The sequence below is a fragment of the Erithacus rubecula genome (genome assembly GCF_903797595.1).
Source record: "Erithacus rubecula genome assembly, chromosome: 21".
Classification (NCBI taxonomy): Eukaryota; Metazoa; Chordata; class Aves; order Passeriformes; family Muscicapidae; genus Erithacus; species Erithacus rubecula.
The window spans coordinates 8,261,964-8,285,696 of NC_136673.1; the positions used below are offsets into that span (position 1 = coordinate 8,261,964).

A 23,733-nucleotide genomic window follows, 5' to 3' on the forward strand; every position below is an offset into this window, starting at 1 on the left:
ATGTGAGCAAATTGTTCCCTTCCACTCTCTTCTCTCTTGCTTTCCTTTCCACATGGAAGACATTTCATGCAAACTTTGGCTTTTGCATCCTCCTCTGCATCGTGGCTCCACATAACTCCTTGTGACTGATGGGTTCACCAGTGGAATTCTGTTCCCTTTGACTTGATATTTCCCTCTGAGGGACCCTGTGGAGCAGCATGTGGGGGGCTGAGGGGTGGAAGTTCCTTATGGTCTTGCAGGTACCTCTAACAGAATCTTGAAAGAAGAATGTCTGCATGCAGAGCTCGTCTTGTTAACAGCTGGGCACATCAGCATTCTCCAACAGCATCATTCTCCCATGTCCCAGCCATCAGGAGCTTCAGGAAGAGCCATGCACTTCTTCCCATGGCCTCCTCTCTTTCCCTCTCATGTGGGTTCCACCCACAGTGGGATCATTGCCACCCCAAAGCTGGCACCTCTCTCCTCAAAGCAGCTCATGCTTCCAACTCATCAGAGCTGCTGTTTTCCAGCAGCACTTGAACTTTCTTGGGAAATCATTGCAGGCTGATTGTCCAGCCCCAGAACTATCAGTTCTCATCTGCACATTCCTGTCTGGGCAGCAGTGAAGCTGGGAGGGGTTTCTGGTGGAAGATTTGAGAGGAAATAATAGGAAAGGCTGTGTGTGGAAGGAAAAATTGCATTTGGTGGGAGGTTTGAGAGGAAATAAGTAGGAATGGCTGTGTATGGAAAAAGGGATTGCACTGGAGGTGGTGTAGGACATAACCACTCCAGCAGCATTTCTCTAGGTAATGGTGCCTGACCATACTGACTTAGAGGTGTTATGCAGGTAATTAGTAACTTAGAGCCCCTGGGATCATTTTGAATGGGTTCATTAACCAAAGGTAGCAGCTCTTGCATTTAGATTGAAGGAGGAATTTTCATGATTCTCCTTTCCCCTTTTCCCTTGAAGAGCACAGTAAAGGATTCATGGGATCAGAAACATCACAGACGTCAGAAGTGCATGAAATAAGGCGTTTGCATGGAGAAAAAGAATTTTCAGTGGCTTCTGTGTTGTCCTCTTAGCAGGGAGATGTCTGACAATGTTCCAGACATGCAGTTCTGCAACAAGAGCTTGCTTTTATTGGCCATAAAGGTGTCACACAGGTAGGGAGGGAGAAATGCCCAGGAAACTCACCTTTAGCATGTGTAACTCTGCATGTGGGAGACAAACCTGTGTGTCCATGCAGTGGTTTGCTGTTTAAGAGTGAAAGTTGGAATGGGCCTGCACACACTCTTATTTATCCTGTTCTGTATAACACTAATATTTTTATTTAATTTTTTTTTAATAGCTGGCAGATTGTTCCCCTTGCTTTGAACTGGGGTCGGATTCTTGCAGTGTGCTATAGCCAGACCTCAAGCAGGTCTGTGATCAACTGATTAAACAATCATTTCTTTTCCCCACTGCTGTCTTCTCCTTTTTTAGAAGCAGAACCCGAGGTCGACAACCTTCTGGTTTCAGACGCAACTCCAGATGGATTCCGTCTCTCCTGGACTGCAGACGAGGGGGTTTTCAACAGTTTTGTTCTAAAAATCAGGGACACCAGAAGGAAATCTGACCCCCTGGAGCTGATAGTGCCAGGCCACGAGCGCACCCAGGATATAACAGGGCTGAAAGAGGGCACTGAATATGAGATTGAGCTCTATGGAGTTGGCAGTGGACAACGTTCCCAGCCTGTAAACACAGTAGCATCCACAGGTATTGTCTTTGCAGAGGGACAAGTGTGACATTCACTCCCTGTTCCTTTCAGCACCTCCTTTTCACAGCCAGCTCGTGCTGTGCCAGAGGTGCCCTGAGCTGTCTCCTGCATGTCCCCTGTCCAAGTCACTGGTTCAGTGTGCTGTGGTTATTTGTAATCAGTCTCAGCTTCCCAAGCTTCGTCACTGTCTATTTAATATGGTTTAATTGAATTACTTTAATGATCAGGAATTAGGCAGCAGAGTGTGGCAATTAAAACACTGTCTTTGAGGGCCAAGAAATATTGTCTGTGCATCAGCCTTTTTCAGTGATTTTCTGTGACTAATTACATCTCAGCTCTGCACAACAATTTACTTCCCTAGGAAAGAGTTATGACAGAATTAATTTACCAGGGCCATTGAGAAGTTTATTTATGGCTTGACCAGCAAAGGCCTAAGCACCATTAACTTAGACTGATCTTACCAAGAGCAACATGTGCTCATTAATTCAAATTGACTTGAGTTTCTTTGCAAAATCAAAGCTTTGATTCAGGTTCATAATGGAAGCTTTTCATTTTGGCACTTTGGAATGAAGTATTTCAATCTTTTTTACCACACCAAAATTGTGGTTTCATTCTGAAACATATTCAAGCCTGAAGTACATGATGCAATGTCTCGTGGGCCAAATTTGGTCTTTAAAAAATGTTGAGTGTGCTGAAGTTAAAATGTGGTAACTTGAAATCAAATTAATTATGGGAGGAAAGGAAAAAGATGGGTAGAAAAAAGGAAAGGGAGATCTCAGCAGCTCCTCCCTCTGGGCTCTGCTCTGGGACAGGAACAGGAGACAGTGAATGGCTGGGCTGATTTCAGGATATTTATAAGAGTTATAAGAGTTACCAGAGTTGACCCTGTGCAGCCCTTGCAGGGAGATTTAGCACATGTCACCTCCTGGAGCCAATAGCCCAGGAGATGTTTGTCAGCTGTAAACAGCCCATGAATAATGGGCAATAGAGCCACAAAAACCCAGCTGAATAATTTAGGCTGCAGGTTACACCACATTGGGTGGGTGGCTTCCAAGGCAGCCAACTAATTTCTTTTTTAGGAGTGGATTATTGCACAAACATATGGATATTTATAGCATTTCCAGTGTAGTTGCAGAGAAATATTTCTGTCCCTGAAGAGGGAATTTATCCACTGCTGCTCTCAGAGTTGGTGTCTTTAAGAAATTTATCTGTAAAATCTCAGTTAAGATGCAATTTAACCCTCACTGGGGGACCACAACACACCTATGGTCCAATTAATCTCCTTGTGGGAAGCATGAGTCTCACACTGCTCCTTTCCTCTTACTCCAGTGCTGTTTTGCCACACTGTGACAGCATTTTTTTTAATTCCTGAGATGATTGCAAAACACTTCACATGCTCTTGATATGTGATAAATGCAACCTGCTGCTTCCTGTTGATTGGGAGAGGGAAGCCAGGGAACATCCTCCTCTAGTGTAGGAATGAAAGAACAATTACCTAAAAAACATTCCTGAGAGAATCACTGCTCTCAGGTACCATGGGTGTTTTAGCAGCCTCTCTTGCACCTCTGTGGGGATGATGCTGCAGGATAAAGATCATTTCCCTGTGCCTGCCCAGCAGATGACCTGAGGCTCTCTGTGAGTGCCAGGCCAGGAGCACTCTGCTGCTTTCCATGCCTGCTGAATTCTGGCTTTCAGGTAGAAAGAAGATGATTTCATTCACTTCTTTTTCATTTCCCTGTGCTCAAAGGTGCAGATCTCTCCCATCCCCAGGACTCATTCCAGGACAGAGGCTCTGATGGTCCATTGTATTTCTTGCCAGGTTCTCTCCCAGGAAAGCTGCAGCTGGGGGACTTGGGGATGTGGAAAACTCACATCAAAGCTCTTCTTACTGCTCTTTGTCATGCAGCTCACCTGGTGCAGAAAACAAGCCTGAGGCCCGTGGAAATGTGCACAGCAGGGTCCCAGTGGGATGGACTGGGGATTTATTTTCTGGGAAAGGCTGAAATTTTCCATGTGTATGAAAACCAAGGGCTGGTCAATCTCTCTGGTCTCCAGCATCACCACTGGCCTTTTTTCTTTAGCCATTCAGGCCACCTATAATCTAAAGAAAAAACAAAGTGATTTTTATTTCTCTCTCTTTCCCACATTTTTTTTATTTTCTGTGATTCCCTTCAGCCTGTACTCAAATCAGCAGCACTTTTTTGTGCCACATAGCTTTTCCAACCCCACCTTGCTTCCTTTCTTATATAAAATTATTTTCTTCCCTTGGCTTGTCCACGTGAGCAAACCCCACCAACACAACCCTTCTAGTGAGCCCCAGAGACATAATTTACATTTCTCTTGAGAGCTCAGTTGTTTTTCTTTCCTTGCCTTTCAGTTGATTTAGTGCCCTGCTGCTTTGGGGACACATGGAACAAACATCCTCTGACTCCTTTCCTGCAGGCACGTTCTTTCCAAGCTATTTCAAGCCCAGTCTCTATTTTTTTTCCCCCTCCTCTTACCCCCCTTCCCCTGCCCTCAGCCTGTCTCCACTCCTCTTCATGTGCCTGATGTTTGGATCTCTCCTCTTTGTTCTAATGGCCTGCTCTGTGTGTGCTGTTTATTTTTTAATACCTCAGGGTTGTTTTGGTTACAGCCAAAAAAGCTGGAAAGTTTGGAAGTGGGATGCTCAATGTAAACCTGGAAGTGGCAGCTCTCTTCACCAAAGCCCTTTCCATGTTTGTTCTGCAGGATCTTAATTAAGCCTCCAACTGCAATGTTTCAGACACATGTTGGGTTTAAGTCTGGGTTATTTTTGGTAAAATTTGGGCTTTGTTTGCCCAGTTTACTGATTTAACTTACATGGGCAAGTGCAGTGCTCAGCTTTTGACAGGGAAAGGCTGAGTTTTATGACAAAGAGCTGCAGTGGAGGCACAGGTGCCTTCCTCATGATGGCTGCACTTGGATCTTCTCTGGATGGATGTGCTTTAAAAAAAAATCATGGGCCCAGAGAGAGATTCCAGGAGAAAAATCTTGTTGCTTCTGGTTTATAGCCAATAAAAGTTCCAGGAGTGAGTCCTTGAGAGGAGCCTTGATGGACTCCCACACCTGAGTCCAGGTCTCCTTGGAGCACCCTGAAATTTGGGAAATTTGTGCTCAGGAAGAGAGGTCTGTCCATGGCTGTCAGTGCTGTGTGTCACAGAGGGCTCTGGCACTCAGTGGAAAGTTTCAAAATTCCTCCAAGTGAAACTGGGATAGGAAAAAATCTGAAATATAGCATTCCATGGGTAGCAGAATGAAAACTCTGTGCATGTTCCTCCTTGATTGTCTCTAGCACTGAAATCTCTGTTATTTCTATATGTGGATACACAGTGGGTACTTTAACCTATGCAATACTAGAATGGTCCTGAAAAAAAGGAAAATTTGGACCAAATATGTCGTTGCTGTAATAAAACCCTTCAGTTTTGTACCCCCTGCATTAATGTTGCTCAGAGCACTGACATTGTCATTGACAGCACCACTCATGGTTTAGGGTGATAAATCACTTTTCCAGCACTAAGGACTGATAAACAAATTATTTACCTTTTCCTCCCATGTGGTGTGTCCTCTGCTCTCCCCTGACAGTGGTTGGCTCTCCCAAGGGAATTTCATTCTCTGACATCACAGAAAATTCTGCCACAGTCAGCTGGACCCCCCCCCAGTCCCGCGTGGAAACCTTCCGGATCTCCTACGTCCCCACCACGGGAGGTGAGCAGGGACAGGGGGCAGGGACAGCAGGGGGGTTTGCTGGGCTGCCACCCCTCCTTCAGTGCCTCATCTTGCACAGGTCAGCTCTTATTTCTCCAGGGTGAGGGTGTGTGACCAGCCTGGACACCATGTCCACATCCCATGGGCAGGGCTTGTAAGGAAACCCAAATTTGGATGCTGGAGTGCTTGCACTCCTAACAAATCTCTGCCTGAAGCTCCTCAGCAAGGATTTGTTTCCAAACTGTCATGATTTTGTAGGCACTTCATGAGCTGAGCACACTGGAAAAGATGGCCCTTGGAAATAATAATCCTAATTCATGGTTATAACAATTTTTCAAGGCAGTGATTTATTTAGTGCTCCCCAACTTGTCTCATTCTGGTTTAGTGTTCAACTTCAGAAACTTCCTCTGCTTCAACAGATTTTTTAACCTAAATTAGGTTAAATTGTCCCTAATTCAGGGAAATCTCTGAAGGGAAGCAGCTAAAAAGCAAACTAAAGACATCAGCACCAAAAAAAAATCCTGCTGTTGACTGAGACAAGGGAAGATTTAGATCTTTGGACAATATAGGCAGAAGCACACATGCAGCTTTAAATGTAGTGGTCCCACAGAAGAAAAGGAATCCAGTCATAAAGTTAGGCACTTGCCTAAGTGCATTGCTGGAATAAACCCAGAATTTGGAGTAAATATGGGTGCTAAGTGCTCAGCCACACACAGAGCACCTTCTAAAAGAACATCTACTGTATCTTTATTCTAAATGAGGGGGCTAAAGGAGAATGTTCCAGCCCTCACCACAAACAAGGCAGATCTAAACTGCAAGTGCTGTCCTCAAGGTGTTTGAACTCCCATGTAGAGACTGTGGAGGTTTCTGTTTACACCTTCTCTGGGAAATTGCATTTTTCTGAACAGAAATCACTGAATGGTTTGCATAGGAAGGCACCTTACAGCTGATTTCATTCCAACTCTGTCCCAGACAGGCACATTTTCCTCTAAAAATGTTAATTTTTCTAACTGACTAAAAACCAATTATTTAGATTTAGCAGCAAGATTTGACACCAGTGGTTGTAACTAACTGGGGAAAACTCATCTCCTGCTGTAGAAGCACATCCATGGTGGCCAAAACATCTTTAACTTGAAAAACACCCTTCAAGCATTTTCTGGAGCATTGTGTCACTCATCCCCTGGCATTTGGCCTCATCCTAGGTACTCCAAATGTTGTCACAGTGGAGGGGACCAAGACAAGGACCAAGCTGGTGAAGTTGGTGCCAGGTGTGGATTACAATGTCAGCATCATCTCTGTGAAAGGCTTTGAAGAAAGCGATCCCATCTCTGGCATCCTGAAAACAGGTAATAACATAAAACCAGGGAAGAGCAGCTTTTTCAATGGATCATCTGGGCTGCAAGACAGACTCAGGGACTGGAGCTGCAGACACACCAAGATCCAATTTTTGCTGCCCACAGAAATTGTAGGAAGCTTTTTCCCCCACTCCTTTTCTATCTTTGCATTTTACACGAGGATGGAACTTTTGTTCCCATTTTGCTCCCATTTGCTAAATGCTAAATAAACCTGTGAGACAGATACAATTCATGTATTTACAGTTCTAATTCATCAGAAAAAAAACCCCAGGGTTTGTTTGGTTCTTTTTATAATTAATGCTGGTTTTGAGATGAGGGAGCAAAGGCCCAGCTCAGCTGAGCACTTCAGACCAGTTTGTGTTATGGATTTCACATGTCCCAGGTTCCAGACTGTTCTAAGCATACAAACATTCTCTCTCCTGATTTTTTCCTCATTATTCTCTCAATATTTTTCTCAGTATTCTGTCTCCTGATTTTTTCTTTAAATATCCCTGCAGGAAACTAGGCTCCCCTCCCTGTATTCTTTTTGGGGGCTAACAAACATTCAGAGAGCTGAGCAGAGAACAAGATGAGTATTGGATAATGACAGGAGATTTATAACCCTTTCTAGCTGGGGAATTTGCCAGTTCTGGAGGCAAAGATCCATCTTAATTCAGGGAGAGCATAAACCTATGTGAAAAATAGAGCTGGGTGAGGAGGCAAGGTGGGATGTGTGGGGATTTTGGATGCCTGGCTGGCTGTGGGATTGGTTTGCTCCAAACAAGCTGCTGGAAGGACACAGTGACCATCAGCTGCCATCACTTTGGTTATTCTTCCCAGTTCTGTCTCCTGAATTTGCTCTAAAAAACAACCCAGATTTGAGGGTGTTAGGAGAAATGTGTCAGCTTTGACAGAGCTGTTGAGATTGATGGTATCGAGAGTGATCTGAGAACATGGGTAGCTCTGTTCCCAGACTCATTTCCTCCAGCACTGACCTCCCTTTCCAGAGGAGGTTTTTGGTGTCTCTTCATAGGCACTGACGTCTTTGCTGCAGAACTCCACTATTCCAAGGGGAGTCATAAAAGCTGCACTGAGTTTTGGGCATTGCACAGAGCTGAGAGTGTTTATCAAATTCCTTCAATCTGTTTTTGTCCCAGCTCTGGACAGCCCATCAGGCCTGGTGGTGGTGAACATCACAGACTCTGAGGCTCTGGCAATCTGGCAGCCAGCAATTGCTGCTGTGGATAACTACGTGGTGTCCTACTCCTCTGAGGAAGGTGAGAGGAGAGGGAATGGGTTGGGGAGCTGAAGGGTTAAAGCTCTCAAGGGATGCTGGTTGTAACTCCAGGAAAATCACAGAATATCCAGAGTTGGAGGGACCCACAGGATTATCAATCCAGCCCCTGTTCCTGCCCAGACACCCCAACAACCCCACCCTGGGTACCCCTGGCAGCGCTGTCCCAATGCTCCTGGAGCTCTGGCAGCCTCGGGGCTGCTCTTTGGAGAAGGAGCTTTGCTGGAAGCGTTGAAAAATCGATCGTTTTAATTCAGCATTCTTGACTGAGCTGCGAACAGTGATAAGGGAGATCCCCGGGAAGCAGAGGCAGTGCTATAATTCCTGTGAACACTAGAGAGAGCTCACACTTTTGGAGAGAGGCTCTGGTGTGAGCCAGACCCAGCAGAGGTGTCAGCACAGATGTGCGCTCCGGGCTTTTATCACTTTACACTAAAATAACCCGACGAGTGGGGCACGGAGTTGAGCACATCATGATGTGTCCTAATGCCACCAACACCTCTTTGCTGCTGGGCTGTTCTCAGAGGCAGAGGTGACCCAGCTGGTGTCGGGGAACACGGTGGAGTACGATCTGAAGGGGCTGCAGCCCGCCACGGAGTACACGCTGCGCATCCACGCGCAGAAGGACGCGCAGAGGAGCGACAGCCTCTCCACTCACTTCACCACAGGTGAGCCACCCGCTGCTGCCCTCCCTTCCTGCGTTTCCACAGCCCTGCCATCAACCTCGAACGCTCCTCTTTGAAAGTTAGGATCTTAGTCACCTCGCTGAAAATAATTAGGAGTTAGAAGGGAGTAGTTATCTTAAAGTTAAATAATTGATTGTCTGTCATTTGATGTTTGCTCAGCTGTGCTTACAATGGGAAAATACAAAACTAGTGAGCAGACCCAAAGGAACATGGACAATGCAATCAGAACCCATTCTTTGGAAAACTGGACTATCCCCAGAAATCATTTGTATTGTCAGTGATAGAGAAGGTCAAGAGTTTAGGATGAGGAAGACTCACCTTACTCCCTCCTTTTAAGACCCCTCTCCACGAAAACGACCCCAGACTTAATTTAAGAATTCAATCAATGCTTAATAGCTATTTAAGCTAATTACCATAGAAGGCAGGGGATGGGAGGGACACTGCTGCCCAGCACTGAATAAACAGACACTTTCTAACTTTAAATTGTTAGAGAGTCTTTTGTCCCTCACAGTTGAGCATCAGTATTAGACCAATACTCTTATTTTGGTAAATCAAACCTTTGTCAGGTGGGAGCCCAGTAAGGGTGATCAGGGGTGGTTCTGTCACCAGTTCTGTCCATTCTCAGAGCTGGAGCAGGAGCTCTTTTTTGGGGCTGGTGTTGGCTGCTGAAGGTGCTCAGCTGGTTTCATACTCGTGGCTTTCCATGGGCATCAATGAAATGGGGGAAGTTTCTCAATTTCCTGGCTTGGCTTGTCCCAGGGTGTTAATTAGGGAGCCAGGGGCTAAGCCACACCAATCCAGTCCTGTAATCACAGAGGGGAAGGGAAGCTGGAGCTTGGAGCCAGACCCAGCAGGAAAAGTTTTCCTATTCTAAGAAGTTTTCCTACTCTAAAAAGTGTCCCTGTTCTAAAAAACATCACCGGAACAAACTTTTATTTCCTGGGAATATGTAAATAACAATCTGTCTTCTTGTGAGAAATAATCAAATGCACAATTTTGTCTCAAAAGACATTTCAGTGCAACTGCTCATGAAATAAAGTGCCTGGAACAAGCCAATATTTTAACTTAGATAGAGTTAGAACCTTTATTTTAAACTACCAATGGAAAAATTAATTCTTAACCACAAAATTTAGGTTGAAGTGCTTTTTCATTTCAAATTTCTCTGGAGAGAAGATTTGTTTTCCTGGCTTGTGTTTATATATGGCCCATAGGACAACCTGTGGAATTAACTTTGCATGGATGTGACTGCAATTGCTGTAATTGTGACTGTAATTGTGGTGTGTCCTGCAGGGCTGGATGCTCCAAGGGATTTGAGTGCCACAGAGGTGCAGTCAGAAGCTGCTGTGATAAGCTGGAGGCCTCCCCGTGCTCCAGTCACTGAATATCTCCTGATCTATGAATCCATTGATGGCACAGTCAAGGTAAATAAACCTGGGGGGCTGCGCCTCAAATCTGGGCAGTGGAGATGCTCTGAAATGTCCAGCAATGCAACATCATCATGTGCCTTAATTTGAACAGCTAATTTAAAAATACTACCTGCCTCTTTCAGTACTAGACTGAACATAAATGTATTTAAAACTATTAAAGATTTTCTTACATTATACCCTGAAACTGAAGCTCCATTGCAGCCTGGATTTTGCCTTTCATCCCTCCACAATCCAGATAAAAGCACAAACATTTTCCTTCATTCCATGTATGGAATGAACTCACACCCCCAAAGGATGTGATTCACTCCTCTAAACTCAGGGGAATCTCTGTGCAAAGGGGTGTCTAAGGAAGGATGAACTGCCTGTGGAAGTGCCTCTTATTCCCCTGTCATTTTATTTTGTTCCTACATAATTGTATTACACTAAATGCTTAAATATGAATCAGAATCCCAGATAATCCCTGAATCCCAGAAAAAAGAAAATTTTGGATGCCCAGCCTGGATCACTGGAGAGGATTCTGATTTTCAGGAAGGCAAATACCCCAAGCACAGTGAAAATCAGCCTTTTAATGTCACAGCAAAACAGCCTTTTAAAGCCTGGAGTGCAACATTTCCTTGTCCTAAAGGATGAGTTTCTCAGATTTTTATGAATTTCACAATCTGTACATTCAGGGCATGTAAACATTTTTTCTGCCTTGCTTTTAAACCTCCCAGCTTGTACATTATGATGGAAAACACTCATTTCCAGGCAGGCTTTATTGAACTTTGAAAGATTAGTTTGGTAAAAATCTTAGAGGAGTAGTTTTATATTAATTAATCTAGATGGTTAAAGATACCACCAATAATTATGACAAAAAATAATGTGGCAGAGTAAAACATGTAACCTTTCTGGTCATTATTCTTTATTTCTCTGAGATTTCCCTGTATTATTTCTTTTCTCCACAGGAAGTCGTCCTAAAACCTGAGACAACTTCCTACAACCTGGCAGACCTGAGCCCCTCCACACAGTACACAGTGAAACTGCAGGCCCTGAGTGGGGCCCTGAGGAGCAAAACCATCCAGACCATTTTCACCACCAGTAAGGACATTAGAACAGCTAAAATAATCCAAATTACTGTTCTCAGGACAAAGCTGTGAGGACACACAGACCCCACACAAGATCTAATCTGTTTGTAGGTGCAAAGTCCCCATTCTCCCAGATCTGTTCTCCCTTGGCAGGATGAAATTCCAAAATCCATCCACATCACCCTCACAGTCCTTTCTCTGGTGAAACATCCTCCCTTCCCATGTGAAGTATCAGGAATTCTTTAAAATCCAGCTGACACCTTGATTTCCCCCTGTATCGATCCCAGGGAGGGAAAACAAATGAGAGTTTGGAGCTGAAATGAAGCAAAGCACAAAGGCACCCACAGATCAGTGCCAGGGCTAAGGAGATGCATTTCTGGGCAGGTTTTTCTCCTCTCTCTGAGATGGGCTGTCCCAAAGCCCCTCTGCACATCAGCTCCAGCCCAACAGGACAGCTCTGCCAGGATAAATTGGCTTCTCTGAAGGTCACTTCACAGCTGGCATTAAAAAAAGAAGTTGTTCAGTATTAGCTGTGACACTTTGCCTGTCATTTATCTCACTTTTCCCACTTTTCAGCCTTTCAGGCCCAGCAGGACCTTCAGTCATTCCCACTCCCCCTCCTGCTGCTGGCACCAGCTCCAGCCCAAGGACTGCCAGAGGTCACCCAGCCCCAAATCTGCCCTGTGCAGAGCAGGATGGGCTCCACAGCACATCCAGAAACAGGAGAGGATTGAAATCTGGGTGTATTTAGGTGATGTTTGGCAAATTGACCAGGACCAGGTGCCTTCAGCCATGTGAACAGTGTCAGACTCATTCAGACAGGGGCTTAACTCTAAAAACACCTTTGTGCTTATTGAGTGACAGGGAAACACTGAATTATCCCCCTGTAGAGTAATTTTTCTCCAAATCCCAAAGCTGCTGGAAACTTGCATGGCCTTAAGTCACACCAAGGGAGGTTTAGATTCCATATCAGGAAAAAATTATTCACGGAAAAAGTTGTAAAGAATTGGAATAGGCAGTGTTGGAGCCACCATCCCTGGAAGCATTGAAAAAAACCTGTGGAGGTGGCACCTGGGGACATGGATGAGTGGTGAACATGATGGGGAACTGTGTTTATGGTTGGACTGGATGATCTTAAAGGTCTTTTCCAACCTTAACAATGCCATGATTCTGTGAAATTCTCTGGAGCTGAAGCTCTGTGTAACACTGGCAAGGACCAGCAGTCACTCCAAGAAGCTACAAAAACTACCTGGAACAGCATTTAATTGGCTGGAAAAGCTAATGACCTGAGTGAATAAAAAGAAAAAAAGAAAAGCTTTTTTGGGAGGGTTAGAAATTGTTCAGACTGCAATGATTTTACTGGCTTTTGTCAGAAAGAAAAGCTTAAAAACATTTTCCTGTAGTTTCAATTGTGGCTGTTTGCTTTGTTGTTTTAGAAGTGTAGCTTTATAACACATTTAATCTTGTCCTTGCTAGAAAAACACAATTAATTTATTTTTGATTGAAGTCCTGTCTTTGTATCCCCTCTCCCTCTTCTGTCATACGATCAGAGATTGGTAGATTTGTTTTCCCCCAAAAGTTGCTGTAACACAGCTCCTGAATTTGTCTTTAGCTGGAGGATGCACTCTCATCCTAGCAGGGAGTAGTTATCTCACATTCCCAGCACTCCCAGAAGCATAGACAGATGTGAAAAAACCCATTCAAAAGAAGAATTCACCTCATCAGCTGTATCCTGTGGATGTTCTGCATGCAGGGTGGAATTACAAACCTGTTCCTGGGCTCTGTAGCTGACCCACAGGGGATTTTCCTGAGTCATCTGCATTCAGCACATTCCTTGTAACTGATTTCCTAAGGCAAGCTTTCTCTTCCCTGTGTGTGCAGCTGGGCTCCTCTATCCCTACCCCAAGGACTGCTCCCAGGCCCTGCTGAATGGAGAAGCCACCTCTGGGCTGTACACAATTTACCTGAACGGGGACAGGGCTCAGCCCCTGCAGGTGTTCTGCGACATGGGCGAGGACGGGGGCGGCTGGATCGTGAGTATGGGGCAGGGGCAGCTCCTCCCATCCCTGCCCATCCCAGCACCAGGCTGCTGCCAGCACTGCAGGGCTGTCTTGGCTATGAATCTGGGCACTTTTATCCTGGCTAGCCCACTCCAGTGCCCAGAGCAGGGTTTGAAGCTCTCTCTGTAGCTGGAGGAGAGAGGTGTCTCCAAAGGATGGGACAGCCCTGATCCTTCCCTGCTGGTGAATGTTAAATGAATGTTAATTGGGTAACACATTTTCTAAATAATCAGCAAGGAGAGGGGAGGGTGAACTGGCTCTGAATGAGAGGGAGTGAGGGGGGTCAAAGCACAGCCCAGGGGTGCAGTGGCTTCCCAGGCTACTGTGCAAGGGACACATCCCACCCAGACAGCAAGGGAATGTCACTTTTCCACAATCACACCCCCAAATTTGAACAAGGGACCCAGGGCACAGAAGGGCGGGAGGAGCTGGAATGGAATTCCAAGGTGGAATGCTTGGCTGGGAATGGAGAGGATGGGGAAACCCTTGGCTGAGAAATCCAGAGCTGCAGGATGGGTTTAAAAAGGTAGAGAGCAGGAACTGAAAAGGCAGAGGAACCTGGGAACCCAACAGAGAAATTGGAGACTTTAAAAATACATGGAGCATCCCACAGGCTGTGTGCAGCTCAGTCCTTGCAGTGAGACTCTGCTGGCAGGGGTAAAGGCAGGGCAGCAGCAGCACTGAGCTCTGTGGCTGTAAAAGCTCTTTCCCTCTGGCCAGAGCAGCCTGCCCATAACATTTCCTGCTTTTAGGTGTTCCTGAGGCGTCAGAATGGAAAGCAAGATTTCTACAAGAACTGGAATACTTATGTGACAGGGTTTGGAGATCCTAAGAATGAATTCTGGATAGGTAAGTGCTAAGAATTTGTATTTTTGAAAAAAAAAAAAATACAAAATACAAAACAGCCCAAAAGTTCAGGAGCCTTTTAGAGACTGACAGGAGTATTTGTAAAGGGGGACAGGAGCAAAGGAGCCAGGAACACTCTCAGAGGGAGGCTGAAAGGGCCAGTGCCTCCAGCTGCAGTCAAAGGATGAACCCACCCAATGCTCACTGGGGCTCTGGGACAAATCAGAGGTGACATGAGAAGCAGCTTCTGCTTCCTGTCCTCTGGGACACCCCCAGGGAGGAAAAGCAGGACAAATAGAACTCATAAACTCACCTTTTGGTAAAATAGAAGTAAAACCTCCACATTTTCAAAGTCGTGGTTGTAAATGAAAGATGATGATGATCACACATCACAGCTTTGGTTGTTTTGCCCAACCTTTTCTATGATTTGAAGGGAAGATCTGTCCCAGTCAGCCTGGGATTATTTATTTGCTTTTGTGCTGACATCACCCTAGAGCTGATCCAGCTCAGTGTCCTCACCAGTGCTGGTGTCCTGCTCTATTTGTACAGCCCAGTATGGCCCCATTTATGGAATAATGGCATGGTAGAAAAAACCATGGAGAGACTGATGACTTAAGGAACCTGAAATAAACACACTTTGAGAGAATGTTAGTGTAGGAGGTAATGTTAAATTTGGACTTTATTGGAGGTCTCTAGGGGGCAAATATGGAAAATATCCACAAAACCCCCCATGGGGTGAACACAGTTTTATAAGTTTAGCAAATTAGCATAATTGACAGCAATCACCAATCAGGAGCACAAGTGGTGATGCAATTCCCCCTGTTCCCTTCTAAATCCTCCCCCCTCAGGTGGAACTGAACTTTGTTGATGAAAATGTGTCTCAAAGAGCTTGATTTTGGCCTTGGTTCCCAGGGAGAACCAAGATGGAAGAGGGGCTTTGGAATGTGTTTTGTTTTTTTGCCTCTCAGGGCAGGGAAGAGCAGTGGGAAAATGAAGTAGGGATGCAGCAGTAGGATACAGAGCTCCAAATGTATGTGTAAAGAATACAGAGAATATAGAAAAGAAAAAAGACAAAAATCATTTGGCATCAAGACAAACATTCCTTCCTGCCCACAGGTCTGGAGAACCTGCACAAAATCACATCTCAGGGCCCGTACGAGCTGCGGGTGGACCTGAGGGACAAGGGGGACACGGCCTACGCTGTGTACGAGCGCTTCAGCGTGGGCGACGCCAAGAGCCGCTACCGCCTGCGCGTGGATGGATACAGCGGCAATGCAGGTGGGACAGCGGGGACAGGGACACAGGGGCATGGGGACATGGGAGGGACAGGGACAGAGACACAGCGACATGGGGACATGGGAGTCTCAGGGACAGAGGCACAGGGTCATGGGGACATGGGAGGGACAGGGACAGAGACACAGGGACATGGGGACATGGGAGACGCAGGGACAGAGGCACAGGGTCATGGGGACATGGGAGACACAGGGACAGAGACACAGGGACATGGGGACATGGGAGTCTCAGGGACAGAGGCACAGGGTCATGGGGACATGGGAGGGACAGGGACAGAGACACAGGGACATGGGGACATGGGAGACGCAGGGACAGAGGCACAGGGTCATGGGGACATGGGAGACACAGGGACAGAGACACAGGGTCACAGGGACATGGGAGGGACAGGGACACAGGCACAGGGTCATGGGGACATGGGAGACGCAGGGATAGAGACAGGGTCACAGGGACATGGGAGGGACAGGGACACAGGCACAGGGTCACGGGGACATGGGAGGGACAGGGACAGAGACACAGGGTCATGGGGACATGGGAGACGCAGGGACAGAGGCACAGGGTCACAGGGACATGGGAGGGACAGGGACAGAGACACAGGGTCACAGGGACATGGGAGCCTCAGGGATAGAGACACAGGGTCATGGGGACATGGGAGGGACAGGGACAGAGACACAGGATCACAGGGACATGGGAGGGACAGGGACACAGGCACAGGGTCACGGGGACATGGGAGGGACAGGGACAGAGACACAGGGTCATGGGGACATGGGAGTCTCAGGGACAAAGGCACAGGGTCATGGGGACATGGGAGACACAGGGACAGAGACACAGGGGCACAGGGACATGGGAGGGACAGGGACACAGGCACAGGGTCACAGGGACATGGGAGCCTCAGGGATAGAGACACAGGGTCATGGGGACATGGGAGACACAGGGACAGAGACACAGGGTCATGGGGACATGGGAGACACAGGGACAGAGACACAGGGTCACGGGGACATGGGAGGGACAGGGACACAGGCACAGGGTCATGGGGACATGGGAGCCACAGGGACACAGGCACAGGGTCACAGGGACACAGGAAACACAGGGACACAGGCACAGGGTCACAGGGACATGGGAGCCTCAGGAACACAGGCACAGGGTCACAGGGACATGGGAGCCTCAGGAACACAGGCACAGAGCCACAGGGACATGGGAGACACAGGGACACAGGCACAGAGCCACAGGGACATGGGAGACACAGGGACACAGGCACAGGGTCACAGGGACATGGGAGACACAGGTACACAGGCACAGAGTCACGGGGACATGGGAGCCACAGGGTTCATGAGACCCACAGTCACAGAGTCACAGAATTCACAGGATTAATGGAATCCACAGGGTTCATGGAATTCACAGAGTCATGGGATCCACAGGGCCATGGGAGCCACGGGGCCATGGGATCCACAGGGTCATGGGATTCACAGGGACAGAGTCACAGAATTCACAGAATTCATGGAATTCACTGGGTTCATGGAATTCACAAGGTCATGGAATTCAGTCACAGAATCACAGAATTCACAGGGTTATGAAATTCACAGGGTCGTGGAATTCAGAGTCACAGTGTCACAGAGTCACAGAATCACACAATCACTGGGTTCATGGAATTGACAGGGTTCATGGAATCCACAGGGTTCATGGAATTCACAGTCACAGAATCACTGGGTTCATGGAATTCACAGGGTTCATGGAATTCACAGTCACAGAATTCAAAGAATTCACAGGATTCACAGAATTCACAGAATCACAGAATTCACAGAATTCACAGAATTCACAAAATCATAGAATCACTGGGTTGGAAAAGACCTTCAAGATCATCACCAACCCATGCCCTAACACCTCAACTAACCCATGGCACCCAGTGCCACATCCAGTCTTTTTTAAACACATCCAGGGATGGTGACTCCACCACCTCCCCGGGCAGACCATTCCAGTACTTGATCACTCTTCCCATGAAAAACTTTTTCCTAATATCCAACCTAATTTTCCCTTGGTGCAGCCTGAGACTGTCCTCTGGTTCAGTCAGTGCTGCCTGGAGAAAGAGAGCAACCCCACCTGAGCACAGGCACCTTTCAGGGAGCTGCAGAGAGTGATCAGGTCACCCCTGAGTCTCCTTTTCTCCAGGCTGAACAGCCCCAGCTCCCTCAGCTGTTCCTCACAGGGTTTGTGTTCCAGCCCCTCACCAGCCTTGTTCCCTCCTCTGGACGTGCTCAAGCTCTCACTGTCATTCCCAAACTGAGGGGACAGAACTGGACACAGCACTCGAGGTGTGGCCTCACCAGTGCTGAGTAGAGGGAAAGAATGAGCTCCCTGCTCCTGCTGGCCACACCATTACTGATCCAGGCCAGGAGCCATTGGCTTTGGCCACCAGGACACACTGCTGGCCCATGTCCAGCTGCTGTCCATCACTGCCCCCAGGTCCTTTCCTGCCTGGGCACTGTCCAGCCACACCATCCCCAGCCTGAAACACTGCAGGGAGTTATTGTGGCCAAAATGCAGGACTCGACTCTTGGACTTGTTAAATTTCATCTTACTGGACTCTGCCCATCCATCCAGCCATTCCAGGTCTCTCTGCAGAGCCCTCCTACCTTCCAACAGATGGACACACACTCCCAACTTAGTGTTGCCTGCAAATTTACTAATGAAAGGCTCAATGCCCTCATCCATGTCAGCAATAAAAATATTGAACAGGACTGGCCCTAGCACAGAACCCTGGGGACACCACTGTGACTGTCCCCAGCTGGATGAAGCACCATCCCCACCAGTCTCTGCCACTTCTTAACCCAGCCCAGAGTGCTCCTGTCCATGCTATGGGCTGCAGCTTTTCCAGGGAATGTTGTGGCAGACAGTGTCAAAGGCCTTACTGAAGTCCAGGTACACAACACCCACAGCCTTTCCTGCATCCACCAAAAATTGATTTCTCCTCCTCCTAATCACTGATTTCCTCCCTGCTGACTCAAGGTAACTGTGTGGCTGTTGCAGAGCAGCAGGTGCCTCTCCTGTGTGAGGTGTTTGAAAATCAAACATATTGATATATTTTATGGTTCTGTTTTATATCCTCCAGGCATTTTGGTGCCATATTTTATGGCCTGCTTATGGTAGGATTGAAACAAGTGTATTAAAGCACAATATATCTCATTTGGCCAATCTTGGTTGTCATTTATACAACCAGTAATACAGCTGGCACAGTTTTTTTTCTTGTCAGTAGAATTTGCAGCAAAGCCCTGCTGTAATGTGATTTATAATTTTGCTGAACAAATCATCTGCCTTCTGTAATCATACTGGGGCAAACCCTGCAGCCCTTGGTGAGTCCTCTTCAGGGCCTCAAAGGATTAAGAGATAAATCCAGTTTAACAACATGTCTTAAAAGGAGATAATTCCACACTGCTGGGTGAATACACCAGAGCAGAGTGAGGTGTGAGCTCTGCCCTGTGACCAGCACAGGAGCTTTTACCCAGACTGTAGAGATACAGAGGAAATGCAGCAGCAGAATTAATCTCTGTTTAATTTAAATGGGATATTGGGAATAAATCCTTCCCTGTGAGGGAAGCTGTGGCTGCCCCTGGATCCCTGGCAGTGCCCAAGGCCAGGCTGGACACTGGGGCTGGAGCAGCCTGGGACAGTGGGAGGGGTCCCTGCCATGGCAGGGGTTGGATGAGATGAGTTTTAAGGTCCCTGCCAGCCCCAACCATTCCATGATTCTGTGATTTAAGATAATTTCTCTGGTGCAGTGTAGTAGATGCTACCATGAGTAGGATTCAATGTGGAAATTCCTTCCTTGTGAACACCTCTTAGGTCTTGGCTTGTCCACACTGTAAATCCAGCTTTTAGCAAGAAGTGCAGAAATTGAACTGCGTTAAAAAAAACCACCAAAACTACTTCATATATTGGGGATTAGAGACAACCTGAAAAAAATAAAAATTGTGTATTGAAACAAGTAAATTTTTAAAAATACAGATGCAGAGGGCATGGCACAGTATAAATGTTTTCTGCAGAACAGGCATACCCATGGAATCTAAACCAGGAAAATCAGGAAAACCCCTGACCTTGCTGTTTCTTTGTCCCCCCTCCAGGTGACTCCATGACCTACCACAATGGCAGGTCCTTCTCCACCTTTGACAAGGACCACGACTCTGCCATCACCAACTGTGCTCTGTCATACAAAGGAGCTTTCTGGTACAAGAACTGCCACCGAGTCAACCTGATGGGCAGATATGGAGACAACAGCCACAGTCAGGTCAGTCTGGGGCTGAAGGCTCCTCCAATGCATCAGAGGAAGGGGAATTGCAATTATGGGATTTTCTGATGGTTCAGCCAGCCAAAAATCACCTCCTCCCACTCTCCAGGAACACAGGGAAATGTATGGGCAGCTGCTCACAAAACAAGAATTTAACATCAGCTAGTGAACTCTTGTTGGCTTTGTCTGATTTTCCAAGGGGATATCCAGAGTGTGCAGGGAAAAATTGTAGTTTTCAACATGAGAATGAAAATGTTCTCCCTGCCATGAGAGCCAGGCAAGCAGGGACAGCTCTGAGGGACAAAGGTTTAACAAAACCAAACTCAAGGTGCTGCCCCTGGGTCAGGACAGGCTGGGCTGAGCAGAGGGAGCAGCCCTGGGACAGGGAACTGGGGGGGGCTGTGGGGGAGAGCTGGAGCTGCCCCAGCCCTGAACCCCCTGCCCTGGGCTGAGCCCAGCCTGGGCAGCAGGGCAGGGGGATTCTGCCCCTGTGCCCTGGGCTCAGGTGAGACCCTGAGCACCTGCAGAGCTGCCCCAGCCCTGGAACCAGCACAGGGAGGGGCTGGAGCTGCTGCAGAGTCCAGAGGAGGCACCAGAGGATCAGAGGATGGAGCAGCTCTGCTGGAGGAAAGGCTGGGACAGCTGGGATTGTTCACTGGAGAGGAGAAGCTTTGGGGTGAGCTCAGTGTGGCCCTGCAGGGCCTGAGGGGCTGCAGGAAACATGGAGAGAGACAATTTACAGGGGGCTGGAGAGCCAGGACACAGGGAATGGCCTCAAACAGAGAATATGTTTAGATGAGATACTGGGAGGAATTCTTCTCTGGCAGGGTGAGCAGGTCCTGGCACAGGGTGCCCAGAGCAGCTGTGGCTGCCCCCTGGATCCCTGGCAGTGCCCAAGGCCAAGCTGGACATTGGGGACATTGGGGACAGTGGGGAGTGTCCCTGCTCATGGCAGGGGTGGAAAAAACGATCTTTAAAGTCTCTTCCAGCCCAGTCCATTGTGTGTTTCCATGAGTCTGTGACCTCATGTGGGTGGGGTTGTACAATTTGGACATTCCACAGCCCCAAAGCTCCTCGGCTTTGTGGTGCCTCTGTGCCCAAACCAGAAACATCCTCAGGGTGACCCAGGGTCAGCAAACAAAAGCGTGACCTCCCATTTGTCACTCTCCCCTCGCCAGGGCGTCAACTGGTTCCACTGGAAGGGCCACGAGTACTCCATCGAGTTTGCCGAGATGAAGCTGAGACCCTCCAGCTTCCGGAACCTGGAGGGGCGGCGGAAGCGAGCGTAGGGCAGGGTGGGCAGGCTGGGGAGGGCACGGGGTGGGCACAGAGACCTCGGGGCACCGGGCAGGGGCTGCCGGCGCCCGCTGAGCCGCGGCATTCCCAACACAACCGCCTTAAACATCCCAGAGCTTCCAGCAGGGCAGCTCCAGCTGCCCACCAGCGACGTCCTCCACACCAAAGACAACGATCTCAAGGGTTCTGTGTTGTTTTATTCTTTTTTTTAATTTTAAATTTTTGCCAGAAAGCGTCTGGGATAAAGTTCTTCTTCTTGGGTGGCCCAGGGGAGGGGAGGGAGAACAGCTTTGTACATTGGTAGTTTGTTTTAGAACCAGCCATATTTTACACAGAGAAATGTGTAAGATTAATTATCATCATTATTATTATTATTATTTTTAGTTGTAAGTGAAAATAATTGGTGGTTTCAATGCCTTTTTTTTATATATATCAAGTTCCACATGAGAAGGGAAAACGGTATGTTTTTAAACTTAAGCATAAGATTAATATTATTAATATAAAGACAAAGTAATAATAATAATAATGATAATAATAATAAGCTACATGTTGTCATTTTTAAGAGAACCATGCTTTTGGAAACACAGCAGGACAGTGTCTGATTGTAAATTTTTTTTTTATAAATAAAAGCACAATTACTTTTAAATAAATTTCTACCTTTTTTTTTTCTTTTTTTTCATCCATGTGGAGTTTGTGCATGTCCAGGATATATTTACTTAGATGGGGAAATAAAGACAGACTGAGAATTATTAGGCTGCTGAGCTCCTACTGAAAACTGTTCCTTTTGTCAGTGACTGGTTGTAATTATTCTGGTGGGTTTGGTACAGTGAAATGCCCGTGAGGATTTGGGTTCTTTTAGAACAGAATTTTTATTTTTTTCCTGCCCAAAAGCTACTACCATGTTTTTCTAAGTATTACTGACCAATGCTTGCTCCATCTAGGTGGGAATAACTAACAAAGCAAAACAAAGAGAACCCAGAGTTGTCGTTAGGTACCATGGGCAGCTTTGAACACTTGTGTAAATAAAGGGCTCTCTCTTTTTCTTTTTTTTTTTTTTTTAATATGAATGAAATCCTGTAGTTCCTCTGTATCACAGTCTGCAGTTCAAGACAATAAAAGATCTCTTGTTTTAATCCAGTCTCTCTACCCTACTTCAAGGTTGCATTTTGCAAATATTTTGTAAATGTTTCTTGCCTCTCTCCTGGCTGAAGTTGCACTCTGAATATTGTTTGCGTTGCACGGGGAACATAAATCCCCTTTGACCCTCCAGAGCACTGGCAGCACCATATTAAATTAATTTTCTGTAGTTAATCACCCTTCCTTGGTGCTTATCACAGTAAATGATAGGGAGAACAAATGTAGTAATGAAGAAATACACTCTGCTCTCCAGATGCTTTCCAAGCTATTAGGAAATGGCACTGGCTCCGTGTTTCTGGGTGCTGGAAAGCTCTTGCAGTCTGTTTGCAGACACTCAGGGCAAGAAGTGACATTTCTGGAATGATTTCCTCATTTCTAGTAACATCCCAGCTCTGGCTCTGCCTCTGGTGTCTTTTACCTTGGCAGCTCCAAAGAGCTGCTGGAGACAGGCTCAAGTTTGTGCCTCAGACAAGGCTCAAACCCCCTGCACAAAAGGAAGATGATATTTCCTGTAATTATTCACTGACAGATGCCCTGCTTGGTATTCTCTGTGATCCCCACTGAGAGAGGGAAGCTGGCAAATCCTGGACTCAGACCTGCCAAAACACCCTTCAGAGCTGACACAAGCTGGATTTGGGAGCAGCAGCTCCACCACGGGCTCCTGGAAGGGAAACTCACTGGCTTTCCTGTTTGTGACTCGTGAGAGGAGTTTAAAAACATGCTCAGAACTGAAATCTGTTCATGAACCTGCCAAGCCTCAGTGCTGGTGTTCATCCTTAACTGATGAAGCAGTTTGGGAGCCTCAAGGGGGCAGGAGAGGAAGGGCTTAAAAAATATTTCCCCAGCCAGATTTAAGGTTCTAAAGGCACTGAAGGGGATACCTGGGGGCATGAGAGGGGTTTGGACTGTACACATGAGGTATTTTTGAGACAAGTGGATGGAAAACTCCTTTTCCAGTGCCACTGTCCTGACCTTAACTGCAGTCTGAGTAAGACTTCAGCCTTGGATTTATTATTTAAGTTTGGGTGAGGCAAAAACTTCAAGCCAGGAGGGCAGAAGTCATCTGGATGCATAATCTGGGGGAGGGAGGCTGAAACTGATGTAAGCTTTCAAGTTAAGTTCCCTTAATTTTTTTTTTTTTTTTTTTTTTTTTTTTTTTTTTTTCCGTGAGGCTTGTACTGCTAAGTGATGTGGCTGTTTCTGACTCCAGGCATGAGTGTACAGTGATTAGAGCACTCCAGGGTGATGTGGGAGATGACAGATACCTTAAATTCTTCCCTCTGCCACAGCAATACCTCAGTGTCAGCTCAGCTGGAGCACCCACATCTGCTGCACCACCTCTGGGTGCAGCTCCCTCCCTCCTCCTGATGCAATTCCAGCCAAGGGAACTGATCTCACCCAGTGCTGGGCTAAAGGTCACAGACAGCCAGGGAGTCTCACCTGAGCCTGCAGAAGTCAATGAATAGCCCAGTGATTTGTGACAGAAAACATAAATTTCCCATCTTTCCTGCCCAAGGTTGTCTCTTCAATCAAATTACAAGTTTGGCTTGGTTTGCTT

At 46.9% G+C, this 23,733-nt stretch overlaps 1 protein-coding gene across 4 annotated transcripts in view; it reads left to right on the forward strand.

Annotated features, from left to right (window-relative positions):
- The window catches only part of TNC (tenascin C), a 70,730-nt gene extending 49,692 nt beyond the window's left edge, over positions 1-21,038 (forward strand). For 3 of the 4 annotated variants that reach the window (XM_079324220.1, XM_079324221.1, XM_079324222.1), the window contains 12 exons: positions 1,463-1,735; positions 5,340-5,462; positions 6,665-6,808; positions 7,954-8,073; positions 8,615-8,758; positions 10,067-10,197; positions 11,148-11,280; positions 13,149-13,300; positions 14,080-14,176; positions 15,290-15,451; positions 19,579-19,742; positions 20,921-21,038. In XM_079324220.1, coding sequence (XP_079180346.1) covers positions 1,463-1,735; positions 5,340-5,462; positions 6,665-6,808; positions 7,954-8,073; positions 8,615-8,758; positions 10,067-10,197; positions 11,148-11,280; positions 13,149-13,300; positions 14,080-14,176; positions 15,290-15,451; positions 19,579-19,742; positions 20,921-21,031 — 1,754 coding nt within the window. In that variant the 3' untranslated portion in view covers positions 21,032-21,038. The remainder of the gene's footprint in view (positions 1-1,462; positions 1,736-5,339; positions 5,463-6,664; positions 6,809-7,953; positions 8,074-8,614; positions 8,759-10,066; positions 10,198-11,147; positions 11,281-13,148; positions 13,301-14,079; positions 14,177-15,289; positions 15,452-19,578; positions 19,743-20,920) is intronic. The other variant, XM_079324223.1, reaches the window with a different exon arrangement.
- Positions 21,039-23,733: the final 2,695 nt, after the last annotated feature.